Source organism: Chaetodon auriga, chromosome 5 (genome assembly GCF_051107435.1).
Source record: "Chaetodon auriga isolate fChaAug3 chromosome 5, fChaAug3.hap1, whole genome shotgun sequence".
NCBI classification, from domain to species: domain Eukaryota; kingdom Metazoa; phylum Chordata; class Actinopteri; order Chaetodontiformes; family Chaetodontidae; genus Chaetodon; species Chaetodon auriga.
Window position 1 is genome coordinate 20,891,622 of NC_135078.1, and position 13,910 is coordinate 20,905,531.

Here is a 13,910-nt window from a genome sequence, read left to right on the forward strand (position 1 = left end):
AAACGATGTTACAGTCAGTCTTTTACATTTAAGCATCACCTCTTGTCTCAAGTAACACAGCAGTTGGAGAAGTTAAAGAAATGGGTTAAAACAAAGGCAGTGTGTCAGAAGTTAATGTGTCAACCAGGCAGCCTTTAACCTGTAAGAAACTTGTGTGTGTGTGTGTGTGTGTGTGTGTGTGGTTGGGGGGGGGGCAGATCCCTGTGGAGACAGAATGGGAGGGAGGGGAAGTCAAGGGAGTGGCTTGTTGGTATTATATGTGTGTGTGTGTGGTGTTGGTGGTGGCGTGCATGTCTCTGAGTGTGTGTGTGTGAGTGTGTGAGTGTGTATGATGTGGCTGAGGGAGTAGAGCGGCAGAGTAGCGGATGTCCTGACTCCAAGAGGGTTACTGCTCAGAGAGAGAGAGGGAGAGAGGCAGTCGTTCAGTGAAGAGAAGGTAAATGTCACTCAGAGTTTTCTGCTGTCGTGCGTCACAGAAACGCTCCTTTAAGACTTTCTTTATTCATTTCTTTATCTTTCATTTTGGCTTTTGCGCTGAAAATCATTTAACCATCTTTCCTCACCAAACTACGCTTGTTTCTATCTGTCTGAAGAATGGGACGTACCTGCCTCTGTGTTGACCTTTCAGGTTTGTGTGCTGAAGGGTTCACAGTTGATTTGATTGATTGATTGATTGATTGATTGATTGATTTGATTTAATGAGTTTAACTCTGAGGATGTGTGTTGATGACACTGCAGTGATGCATGAGATGAAACTGGATCATTGACATTGACAGAATTGTGAAATGAATACTTTTATTACTTAACAAGGTAAATCTTGAATATTTAGTGTTTGTGCTTTAAATGTACTTTAGTGATTTAACCCTGTAAGTTGTCTCTTTGGGGCTGCAGGCTTGCATGCCATCTAGGTGTGCTGGCAGAGCTCAGGTAGGCTGCTGGGTGGGCGGGTGTTGTAGCTCCTGACAGAGTTTTGTTTGCTCTCTGATCTCGTCATAAACGTATTGCAAGAAGAGACCTGAAGAAGTAGCTTAACTGTCTATAAGCGAGCCTGTGTGTCAGCGATAGAGAGGGTTTAGCGGGCTTTGCCGATGAGATGGAGGAGGAAAAGTGCAGCGGATCCTCTCTGAAGGAAGAGCAGAAAGTGAGCTCAGATCGGCATGTGATGATGTGCAGGATCAGGAGTTTTTTTTTTTTTTTTGTGGGTTCCCTCGCACCAGACTGAGTGTGTGATACTGAGATGATTGCTACTTCATTCCAGCTACTGTATTTCAGTTCCTGGAGGTGAGCCGAGCGTGTGGTTCCTCAGGCTGCAGTAATGGAAAATGATCCACCAGGTTTCTTCTCTCTTCCACGTGGAGCCATGGAAGACCCTCCGATGGTCTGGCCTTACTAGTGAAGTGATGGATCTAACTTTCATGGAAAACTGGAGCATTTAAAGCCAGCGCGTTAATCTGCAGCTGATCTCATCTGTCTGTCTGTCTAGAGGGAGGTGTGTGTGCCTCAGCGCTGGCTCAGCCTCAGCCTCATTGTTGTTATTTTTTGCGGAGCTGAGGGTTCAGAGGAATCCAGATGGCCCACGCCTTGCTGTGGTCACAAGAGAGGACAGTTGTTTTTGTGTTTACCGGTTTGAGCTTTTGCAATTACAGTCCAGCACAAACGGGCTCCCGAGGCCAGATGGGACGAGTGGTCTGAATGAGCGCTGGAGTGGGACGGCGTTAGTGTTGGTTCCACTCTGTCAGGTCTTGACTGCCAGAGCCAGAGGGAAGCCGCTAATGACAGCACGGTGGCTGGCAGCAGGTCGCGAGCTCTGGTCTGCGTCTCCAGTTCCACTCTGTCTTCCCTTTTTTCCCTCTGCTTCACTGTCTGTGAGAAATATGTTCCCTGTGGTTTCGTGGGAGCTGTGAAATGATGGCTGTCTGTCTGACTCCTGGTAGAAGCAAGAGAGGGAGAGGAGGGGCGGGTGACGACAGACTTGTCCTCTCTAATTGTGTTTATGGCTCAAACGCAATTATCTCCCCCTGTGACTCTTTGATTGAGTGACTCCACTCAGAAGGAGAGTGGCCTTTGTGTGCGACCTTTCGCGTTATTCCACCGTAGTGCCTTCAGTCTTTTGTGTCGCTGCAGAAGACAGTTAGCGTCCTTCACACTCATCAGACACTGTAATGACTCATTAAATGAGGGTTCAGCTCAGTTTCTTCTCTCCACTGTGGCGTCCCAGCCAGTGTGAGAAACATTTACTGTTGTCTTGAAAAGCTGAGAGGACTTTTTTTTCCTTATTGCCAAGAATCTTTGCTGCCACTTAGGTTTTTTGCTCCATGTGGGGAAAAAAGAGACGTCATGGAAAAAATGACATTGGAGCCCCTTCTGTGTAGATTTCTATTGCTATGATGTCATATTTAGTATTAATGATTTAAGATTTTGGGTTTATTTTTTTGAAGATTACCATCTGATTGCGTTTTCTCTTCGGTGATCGAGCCGCTCTGTCCTGTAATCTGCTCAAGGTGGGGAAGGTCACAGTCAGCCGAGCGGAAAGCCTGCGGTCGTTTCTCACCTCGGCCTCACGCTCGTGTCTCAGTTCGAGCAGGCTGCGTGTTCGGTCACCACGTTCACTCTCTGATCACAGGCTGCACTGATTAAAAAGCCTTTTAAAACACAGAGGAGGGATTTGTGAGATTGTCACCCCGGAGCTGCTGCTGACAGCTGTGCCAGTCTCTTGTGTTTGATAACATTGTTTACACATGGACAACTGATTGTGGTGTGTGATTGTGTGGTTGGGTGTGTGTGCTTTCTTTGCTTGCTTGAGAGCCTGTGAATGTGTTCTTTTTGAAGTAATAGCAGGGTGTAAATCTGTTCTAAGTATTATATTCGTCCTGTGTATTTTTTCAGGATCCACCCAAACTTTTGTTGGACTATTCTTAACCCCGATGCGTCTTGTAAAACACCTTTAAGAAGATTATGTGCCTTGATATAGTTCAGCATTTCAGAGTGATGCACACCACCTGTAGCTCCACGCACAAGAGCTTTTTGCCCTTTAATAGAAAAGTTTGCCTCAGAGTTGTGGATTAAGAATGAATGTGTGGGAGTGATTTAAAGAGTGTGTACACGTGTGCTCGGAGGAGCCTTATTTGTGCAGCTGATTCTCATGTGGAGTAGCTCAAGGTCAGGCACCGGAGGCCCAACAGTAGTGCCTGCATCTTCATCGTCCCCCTCTCCGTCCTCCCCTCCATACTTCTCCCGTTTCCTCTCCATATGCCAAAATACTGCTGCCTCTCCTTAGAGATCTCCTTCTTCCTCCTGCGACTTTCTTCTATAAGTGCGAGTTAGGGCCAGAGTAGAAAGCTGTATTTTGTCCTGCAGTCAGACTCCAGTTAATCCGGAAGGAGTAGGAGCGACTCAATCCAGATCATAACATAGTATTGAAACTGACTTTGACTATAGAGTGTGCTTTGAGCTCTCAGGGTGCCCCCCCCACCCCCACCCCCCTCTCAGACATATACAATGGAAAATAAAACATATCTTCACTTTTCCAGCTGGCCAAGCTTGTTGCTCATCATGGCTGGAGCGTTTGACCTCAACCTCCAACAAAAGACAGTTGTGATCACAGCTGACCTCAAACAGATGATCGTAGGACTGATGTTTTCAGAGCAGTGAGGTGGCATTTTGCCTCAAAGAAAAAACCTGAAGACATTGACATTGTGAACTGAAAAGGAAAAAGAAAAACCATGATATGTGTGGAGCTTTACTGAAATGCATTGAGCATGTGTGATTCTTTTCTTTTTCCTCTTTGTTTTCTTTAACAGGAGACAGAGCCGGAGAGCCACAGTGAGCACGGACGTATCAGATCTCAGATCCGGGAGTTACGCGGCCAGCAGACACAACAAAGCAGAGAACTGCAGAGAATAGGTGAGAAACACTCACTCAGCTCCAAACTGCTTGTGACTGCTCTGCAGATTTGTGGACAGTCGTCTCATGTTTGGACTGACTGTTTAAGACAGATTGTCTGCACACACACTTAAATCATGTTTAGCCATGCCACACTCTTGGAATCATTGAAACTCATCTTTTGTATGCTGTAAACATTCGCCTAAAGGTCAGCTTTGGGTAGGCACTAACTAAAAGCCAACACTGACCACCTCTGTTGCATGTGCATGTGAGTGCATACATCCGTCCTGATGCAATTTCCTCTTCACTGCCTGTTAAAATAGGCAGCTGAAGGAGGCATTCTCCTGAGGTGGCGGTCAGGAGGTCATATCAGTTCAGGCTCTTTAAGCGCCTTCATTGAACTTTATTAAGTGTTTGGAGTCACTCACAGCCATAAGCTTAATGACTTTGGCTTCTTAAGTGTGAGGTAATTTCATTAACCACTCTGTTAGCCCAACCATTAATAAAAAGTAGTATGAATGCAAGCCTTCAGGAGGGAATGAATGTGCTTCGTTCACTTGACTCCTTGAAACTCAGCAGGCACAGAGCTGACGGTGAATAGCTTGTAAAATGTCAAAAGTGTTTTGTTGACAAGTCGTAAATGCTACAAACCTACCTACACTAACACATGTCCAGTTTAAACTCCTCGGGAGTAATTATTAATTTGCTGATCCCGTTGATGTAGGACGCCAAATTGATGTTTAATTTTCCCTGGCTAAAGGTGGAAGTGTTTTTCTTAATTTATCTAGGCCTGAGCTTGGCTGGCCTGAACTGGCCTGAGGCTGACAGCCATAATAATGTCATTCTGTGTGGCCTGGTTTACCCTGGACTTGGCTCCCCGTGTCCTTCTTATGGACCAGGGGTTGGTGGTTGGGTTATGGGAAGCAATAGAGAGGAAAACCCGACAGCCACACCTCTGCTAAATAAAGCTGATACCAGAACAGAACTAAGGCCTAGATTTGATTTGATTTGGTGAAGAAACTCCCCACTGTTCCTAACTTATCCCTGCCTTACAATTTAAACCAGGGTGAAGCTCAGGTCAACAAAAAAAAAGACCACCATAGAAAACCAAAGGAGGAAGGCGCCTTTTAAAGTGGACACCAATCAACAGAGACGGACGTTTGTGGTTGGGGAAGGACAGCGTAGCCAGGGTGGGCCGGTGGTTGTCTTTTCAGCAGAGTGAAAGTAGCAGAAAATGAGGGATTGACTGGGAGGCAGGTTCTGTTTGGTGTTTGAACCAAACACAAACATCTACCTCTCAGACAAAAAAGCTTTACATTTACCAGCTTTTCCTCAATGACCGTGTGTCCGGCTGGACTGCATTCTAGTCCAAACTGTAACTGGTGAAGCTGTGATTTAGGAAATTAAATGTTTGCAGAGACTCCCAGTGGAATGTGCCTCAAGATCCCAAAAGAGAGAAACTGAGTCAACTTCAAGTTTGACACTAATGCTGATTTCACACAGAAACCCTGTGAAGGATTGAACACAGCGGCATCTTGTGTATGACCGTTAATACCAAGTCAGTAGTCGTGCATATATCAGTTCAAAGCCATTCACACAGGACCTTGGTCTGCAGCTGTAGCACTATACAAGTCACTGCTAATAGACAGAAATACAGTGGTTCAGTGGTTCTCAAAATAGGGGTCATGAGAAGACAGAAACAAAAGAAGTAAACGCTCAAAATTATTGAAAAGTTTTCTGACATTTTCATTTCACCTGGAGAATCTGGATATTAATGACTATTTCTATTTTTTGCCAATTGAAAAGCAAATGCAACGGCTCGAATGAGACTTGTGGCACAAGTCACATCAAATCATATCATTTTAGAGAATACACTCTAGAAAGCTGTTAGTAGCTGTACAGTACAGTTACAAGGTGTGACGAACCCATGTTAAAGCCTGGTCATGAGCCGGCGAGGCAGAGCTCAAAAACCTGCACTGACGCGTTCACAGCAACGACAAACACGAGCTGTCCTCGGGTCACTGCTCCAGTGTGAAAGACGCATAAAGAAAACCCTTGGTTGGCCTTTGTGCTGGTGATGTTGGCTGGCAGCAGAGTGCACAAATGCAGGCTGCTGTTGTAGCTATTTTAGAGAAAAAAGCAAGCCTCTCATTACCCAGTAGCAGTGGGGATTTTCCCAGAAATGGCTACACAATGGGCATCAATAGACGGCTTCCAATGGCAAAAACATGGACAATACCGTGAGAGTTTGTAGAAGAAGCAGTGCGTTTTGGCTGTCACTTCAGTTACAGTTGACCAGTAATTGAGTTTGGCTTGAGTGCATCATTAGATGTAGAAACTGCTGTCTAGTGGAGCATTCATAGTGTCACATGTGAGATTGGCAGCCATTAAGCATCATAATCACGTTTTCTATTCAGACCTCATTACATAATCATCTGGTCTGTTTAATCAACAACTTGCTGCCATTAATAAATTGTTTCTGCACAATTTAGCAGGCTTCTTTTTTGGGAGATGTTGCGTAATAAAAAAAAAAGATCAGCTGCTATAAATGGAGCTGTGAATGTCCCAATTGATCGTGTCTTGTTGAAAGTTGAAAGGGTTTCCCGCGGCTGCCGGTCAGACTGGAGTCCCTCTTTGATTTGGTTTGTAAATCACAGGCATGCATACTTGGTGAACCCCACTTGGTTGCAGAGTTGGTGCAAACACAGGTCACACAGAAGTGTTTTCGTGCCTTAGTGTGTACATGGGATGTGGAAACCTGATACACTCTTGGTTTTCTCTGTTTTTCTTATCTGCGGTATGTACACAACCACAGATATTCCATCAGTAGAAGCACCATGGGGTGTTAGAGGTAGAGACTATCAGAGGGGGAGGATGTGGGCACCGCTTGGTTGTTTGGAGTGTGGTTTCCTGAGGAGAGAAGGAACAGTGAAGGACCTCGGACAGAGGGGAGGGAAAGTACTTGTTCTGGTCTCCATTTCAGCCCCACTTCCTCTTTGACGTCTTGTACTTGCATACCACCTATGCTTGTTCCGCATGCTCCCACTCTTTAGCTGTTACCACTCCTGCTCCTTTACGCACATCCACCGACACAATCTCACAAATCTTGCTCAGGAACTGAGCCCAGTCTGGAGGAAATGCCTACATCCCCTCATGTCTCCACGTGCCTCCTCTGTGATCCTGAGTGATATTTTCTAGCCCGGCCTCTCATGAGGCGCCGGTGCCGCAGAAGTATTTGATTTCCATCATTTCAGCCTTGAACTTCACCTTCTGCTTCCTTCGCTCACATACAGTAACACTCTTCACTTTAGTTCACTGCTGATGTGAGAGGAAGACTAGAAGTGAACGGGAAAATCAAAAACCACAAGTTACAGAAAGGCATTTCTTTCTCATCTTTCATTTTGTGTTTTCTGTTGCAGGCTCCAACTCAGGCATGGTGTTGGTTCTGGATCACCTGGTGAAGGATGATGGCTCTGGACCTCTGCTGATCCAGCCTCAGAGAGAGGCTGTGACCACAGAGCCTGACCTGGTCCTGTCTCATCGTCAAAGGTCCGACTCTTCAGCTTCAGACCGCAGTGTTACCTCTGTGCTGTCCAGGTCCAATCTGGATTCTGTGGCATCAGAGAAGAGTCTGGGCTCAGCCTACAGAGCCCGGCTGGACTCTGGAGCCTCAGACAGGAGCCAGAGTCCCTCCCAGCGTGGTCGCCTGGACTCTGGGGCATCAGAGCGAAGCGTCAGCTCCCAGTCCTACGTCAGACAGAGACTGGGCTCAGATGTCTCAGACTCCGGAGTCAGACCCCGTTTCGGTTCTGGGGCTTCAGACAGCGTCGGTCTTTTGTCAAGGAAAAGGAGTGACTCAGGGACATCTGACCAGAGTGTGAGTATGTCCTCTGACGAGAGGGGTCCAGCAGAGGAGGTGGAGGTGGCCATGAGTGGTTCAACTTACAGCACGGATTCAGAAACCGAGGGCAAAAGCCCAGGTCCAGCCAGCCTCCAGGCTCAGTCCAAGCAGGACCACATCATTGACCAGGAGCAGCCAGACGGAGCTGTTTTATCTCGGAGAGATCCTGAAAATGGCCTGCTCAACGGCAACGCCAAGGGAAAAATCGACTTCCAGAAACAAAAGGTAGAGTATGCAGTCCCTGTATCAGATGAATGCTCGCTGTCTTTGAGTCTGGAATATACAATGGGTGACAAATTGAAGGAAACACCTGAATGACAGAGTGGGGAAACATAAATGTAGCTTCCATACAGGGCAGGAGGGGTCACTGACTGGTTTGTTGAGTATGAAAATGATCAAGGCTTCACAGTCACCATGTCACAACTAAATGAAACACCTTTAAAGGTGAAAACTGAGCTTAAATACACATCTGCTTTGTAAATCACTTGTCCTGTGTTCTCCTTTAAGAATAAATCTGAATCCAAAAAGGAAGAAATATGGTGATGAGGCCCTCTAGCTTTGCACTGATTTAGTATTAATAGGTCTTATTTTGATATAGCTGATCAGATCTTTTCATAAAGCAGTTAAGGCATCAGTCTGTTGGCGGCCTGCACAGGAGCCTCAGACTCTGAACAACAACCACATTAGCTCTCCTGCTAAAGTCTCTTTATCTCACATACAAATGTGAAAACACGTCTGGTCTTGCAGCTTAGCTTGTTAAACATGCGAACAAACAAACTGCACTGCTAATGTAATACAGCTGCTGTCAATCAAACACAGACACCGACACACTCCTCCAGACTGCTGAGAGGAGAAGGAGATCTTCTGATGTTTTTTTTTTCTTTCTCCTTGATAATAGATAAAACTATGAACAATACATGACAAAATGTGATTTCAGTTGGACTTTAAAGGACCAGAGTGTAGGATTTAGCGGCACCTAGTGCTGAGGTTGCAGATTGCAACCAACTGACTACCCCTCGCCTCACTCCTCCCTTTCCAAGCATGTAGGAGAACCGACGGTGGTCATGAAACTCATGAAAAATACAAAAGCTGCTCTGTAGAGTCAGTGTTTGGTTCATCCATTTTGGGCTACTGTAGAAAGATGGCGGTGAAACATGGCAGATTCTGTGGAAATATAAAGAGCTAATCTCAGCCCTATTTTCTGGTGATTGAGCACTAATGAAAACATTTGAGTGGGGAGAATAGTGTTCCTGCCTCCAGTGGTGTGACAGAGACTTGGAGAGCCTATCCTAAAGGGCATTGTAGCTGCTGTGGCTTCCTTAGACACACATTTGTCACACATCTGTACTCAGAACAGTTTGAGCCAACTTAAAAGCGACAATGATACACAGTTTTATCATATTCACACCACTAGAGTGGGGTGTTGAGCTACACAGCCACGGTCACGTGCACCAACAGTCCAAGCTCTCCCTCCCTTTCTTTCCAATTCATTACTATCTCTGACATGAAACCCCAAAGCTCCATTCTTCACTGACGTCCAGGTTACATCGGCATCCATAAACACACTCTGAGCTACTGTTCTGTTTAACTTTGGTTACTTGGCTACACAAACAAACTGTGCACCTGATCGTCTCTGCTTCACCTCAGCAGCCTGTCAGCTTCACCTGCTGTCAGAGAGGCACAGACGACCTTACAGAACAGAGGTCCTGTCTCTCTTCATCCCACAGTGCCAAGAACACACAGAGCTTTCGGCACTGACTGTCAGCTGTTTAGCAACATGTCCCATCTTGGGGGCTCAGGTCACCATGACGCCATGGTGTCGCTCCTCTAAATGTGTTTACCCAAGGCTGGCCCGAGCGTCTTTTATTGTTCCCTTCAATATATGCTCATGCTCAGTCTCCTGAGAGTAATGTAAACACTCTGGGGCCCATCATGGCCCAACTGCCAGAAAAAGAACAGAGGCCCACTGCTTCACTCCAAACACCAGTGTTACATAATGAAAACACCACCAGTTGATTCTGTATTTAGGATGTGTGTGTGTGTGTGTGTATTGCTGCCCTGTTAAACATGCAGCTCTTCAGTATGGCAGTCCTGTGGCTGTCAATCCAGGCATGTTAACCCTTCACCTCCTCTACTTCCTGCACTGATTGTTCTGACATGTTTTTTTGTTTTTCCCTTTTTAGATAAGCGTTAGCAGCGATCAGCCCCTCACTCAAGGCAAAGCAAAGGATTCTGGTAAGAAACTCTTAGCCCTGAACCGACTGATCAATAGAAAATCCGTCCATCTTTTAAAACATTTATCAAATTCCAAACATTCATAATTTCCTTTGCTGCATCTCTCTCTCTCTTTTAAATCTTTAATTAAACATGTTTTGGTTCAGTTCATTTTTTGGATATTTTAAAGGCTAAATGATAAATTGATTAACTGTAACACATTTACTGATAATGAAAATAATAATAAGTTGCAGCTCTAAACTCGCTGTGCACAGGTTTATGGTTTAGATGATGGACTGCTTTGTCTTCTTCAGGGAAATTTAAAAGCGTGTGATAATATCACACCAGATGGTTTGTATCCTGTCGGACTCCAGTATATGGAGACAGTCACGGCCATTAGTGTGACGGCATACGGCCACTCACAGGAGAGAGGGATGGGAAGAGGACATGTTTTGCATCATTTTCTCTCTTTCCACCAGACAGCACTCTTTGCTGTGTCCTCTGTACTATAAACTGTGGTTTTCCTCTCAAGCTGCGCATCTTTTTTTCCTTTGTAAGATTACCTCAGTGAATATCTTCTCCTCTAATCACTAGTGTTTTTTCCGTTGGATAGTCTGTGCCAAATCAGGAGCTTTGTACACATTATCTGACAGTATTAAGGACCAGAGAATGAAAAAATATCCATGAGTGGAAGAAACATGTCCTGAAAAGTCCACAAGATAGAAACTGAAAGATGGTGAAATGGGGGAGGTTAAGTCAAGCAAAATAAAGGGGCAGGGGCAAAACCTAGAGAGAGGAGGAAAAGAGGAAAGGGATTTGTAGAGGCTTTAGATGTGGAGGAGGAGATGATGAGAGCAAGAGTATGCTAAATTCGGCCGGAACAGAGGAAAAGCTCTAGGCTCTGTGTCTCTGCTGTATTGACTTTGAGTGTTTTTTTGTGATTTTATCTCCCCTCCTGCATTATATCTTTCCAGCACCTGAGAAGAAAGATGTTGTATTGGAACAGTTCAACCGCACCAACTCTGTACGTGATCGAATGCGCAAGTTCACAGAGCCCAGTCAGAGCCAGAATGTCCCAGCTTTGAAGAAAGCTCCTCTGAGGAATGGGATCACCTCCGGCACCATCGGCCAGACAAATCTCTCCAGAGCTACTGAGCTGCTTACACACACAGCAGCATCCCTCAGCACATCTGGAGACAGGCCAGCAAGGCCACATGTGGACTCCACGTCTCACACCTCTGCCGCGTCCCAGAGTCACGCCACACCTCAGCCAAGAGGCGTGGCTAACAAACCTCTGTCTTCAGCTAGCCAATGGCAGAACTCCATGGGTGGGACGAGGCATCCAGCTGAAAAAGATGTGCACGCCTCCAGTAACTCAAAGGAAGACAGGACCCCAGGGAGAGCAGCCGGACAGCAGGTCACCCAGGGAGAGGCAGATCCGGACATGAAGACCTTCCTCACCATCGAGATCAAGGATGGGCGCGCCACCACCTCCTCCACATCCTCCCCTCGGGGCAACATGGCACCCATCAGCAGCATGACCCCACGCATCAACACTAATGCTCTGGGACAGAGAGCAGGTAGGAGCTTCAATCTTACAGCAGCAGCACTCCAACTGTAGCTCAGTCACTGCTCAAATAACTCACTCAACATACTGCAGTATTAATTCAAGAACATCTATTTGTTGTTTTTTTTTTTGTTTAACCATTTGATTCACCCTGATTTTTCAGTGAAACCTGATTATATTGACCTTTTAAAGCTCTCTCATGGTACAAACATGTACCCTACTGCGTTTCAGACGGGATGAATCCTAAGCTACCACACTGTATATCTTTACTTGCTAATATCAACCCTTAGATCACAATGGAATCCCAGTCGCTGTGGGAGGCGACCGGCACCGAGGAATCGGTCACGAGTGGGATGGTGACAATGGTTTTTGTGAGGCTAATCAAGCAAAGCTCATGGATGAGTGGGGATAGATGCTGGGGCTGAATATGAAGCAGCACAGTTGTACTGAAGGGCATTTGTTATAGAGTGGGCTTGCTTCAGCGTGGAGGGGGTGAGGTCAGTAGTAGCACAGAGTATATTGGGACAAATGAAAGAACAGCTGGCTTTCTCAGGCCAGACTGGATAACAATGCTGTTATAGTGCAAGTGAATAAGCCTGCGAGCCCACACAGCTCATTGTTTGTACATGCTGCACGTACAACACGCTCCTACTTCCATCATTCATTTTATTTAAATGAGAGAGATGTGTTTGGGAAACCATCCATTGATCACTTCACCTGATAAGAGATGAAAACATAGAAACCAGAGTCATGAGTTTATCAGTGGTGCCCAGTTAGTTTTAGACACTGGAGTTCCTCAGTTTGACTGTGGAAGAAAAGGCGTCCGTGTTTTCCTGGCTGAATATGTGTCCCGATGTCCCATGCAGCACTTTAGTCTACGCTGTGTTCAGTGGTAAGACATGACAGGTGCTGTGGCTGAGTGAGGAAAAAGCATAACTCATAATTTGACAGCTCTCAGTGACCACTCGTAGTTTACATGAGACAACGATGTTGAGTAGAGGATGAGTAACAACAACAAGACCATTTTCCCTGTTTTCGTGTTTTGTTTTAGTGAATCTGCTTCTAAAATATGTAGCGTTTTGTGGGCGGGGGCATACTGAGAAGCTGCAAATTTCTTCATTGTCAAATCATTAACAGGCATGCTCAGCAGCGAGCCACTCTCCTAAGAACACAGTGTTCCTCTAATGTAATATACGTACTCATAGTGCAAACAGTACCAACAGGGATTCATTGCTTGCATTAAACAAAAAACATGAATAGCAGAAATCTCCGTCCATTTCAGAAGCGGAGCTGTTACGATCTGTCCAAACAAGACGTCTTAAGTTTCAGCTCTTCCCAGCAACCGGGACCTCCAACCCAAACAGTTTATTTAAGACTGGAGCTGGACCTGTGCAATTACAGCCTCCTCACCTCTTACAACCAAAGCCCAGCCGCAGGGCACATTGGCAGCACCACTGGGCTCCTTCACGAGGGTCTCATAGTGTCTTGTTGCCATTTGTTTTAATGGTTCGGGGTTCCTTTTTTGGACCCCTGCCCATCTCTCACTGACTAAAGACAGACTGTGATTGTGTTTCCGATTTCTTTCAAAAGCACCTACCAACAACCTTAAATGTACACTGTGCTGTGCATTAATCCTGTATTTTATTGTGTGCGTGTGTGTGTGTAGGGGCGGGGATTTGACAACAAGCCACAAGCGCATGCACGTCTGTACACTTGCAGGCAAATGAAGAGGGCTGTTTATGTTAAAGGTGGCGTCATCTACATTTCCTCACTTGTCTCTCGTGAGACAGCCTGTGTTGTTTATGACACTATGGCAGCTTATGTAACTGAGTAATGGCTACCACCAACACAGTGCAAGACCATGCACACATCTCAACTGCATATGGGTGCCAGGACTTTTCCTGGCCTTCTTAAGATTATTGCTATTCAACCCATAGCTGTTCTCTATCTGCCTGAATTTAAATGTTTCATACTGAAGACCCATGTAAATTTCTCTCTGTTTCAGAGTTGACCCTTGGCCTCAGAGCGACACCCTTCAAGATCTCTTCATCCAGCCTCTCCTCTGGATCCTCCATCAAGGTACAGTCCGTCTTTACAAATTATTTTCTTTGGGAAATGATCACAACATTGAGGCTTGACAGAACCTGTCAAACATGCATTAAAACACATTCCCAGTGCCTTCCAATTAAAGATTAACGTTTTGTTTTCATCTGCTATTTCTGTCCCAACTGACTTAAATTCCACCGTGTTTTTGCTGCGTCCCTGTCATGGCAATCACCTATAAAGGCTTGAAAAGCAAGTGAGCCGGGACAGTGAAAGACAGACAGAGTGTGAGAAAAGAAGGGA

General features: G+C 45.7%; 1 protein-coding gene across 1 annotated transcript in view; it reads left to right on the top strand.

Annotated features, from left to right (window-relative positions):
* Nucleotides 1–13,910, top strand: part of smtnb (smoothelin b) — a 49,120-nt gene that overhangs the window by 19,923 nt on the left and 15,287 nt on the right. Inside the window, 5 exon segments of the mRNA XM_076730812.1 lie at nucleotides 3,801–3,903; nucleotides 7,302–8,008; nucleotides 9,967–10,018; nucleotides 10,972–11,577; nucleotides 13,570–13,643. Coding sequence (XP_076586927.1) covers nucleotides 3,801–3,903; nucleotides 7,302–8,008; nucleotides 9,967–10,018; nucleotides 10,972–11,577; nucleotides 13,570–13,643 — 1,542 coding nt within the window.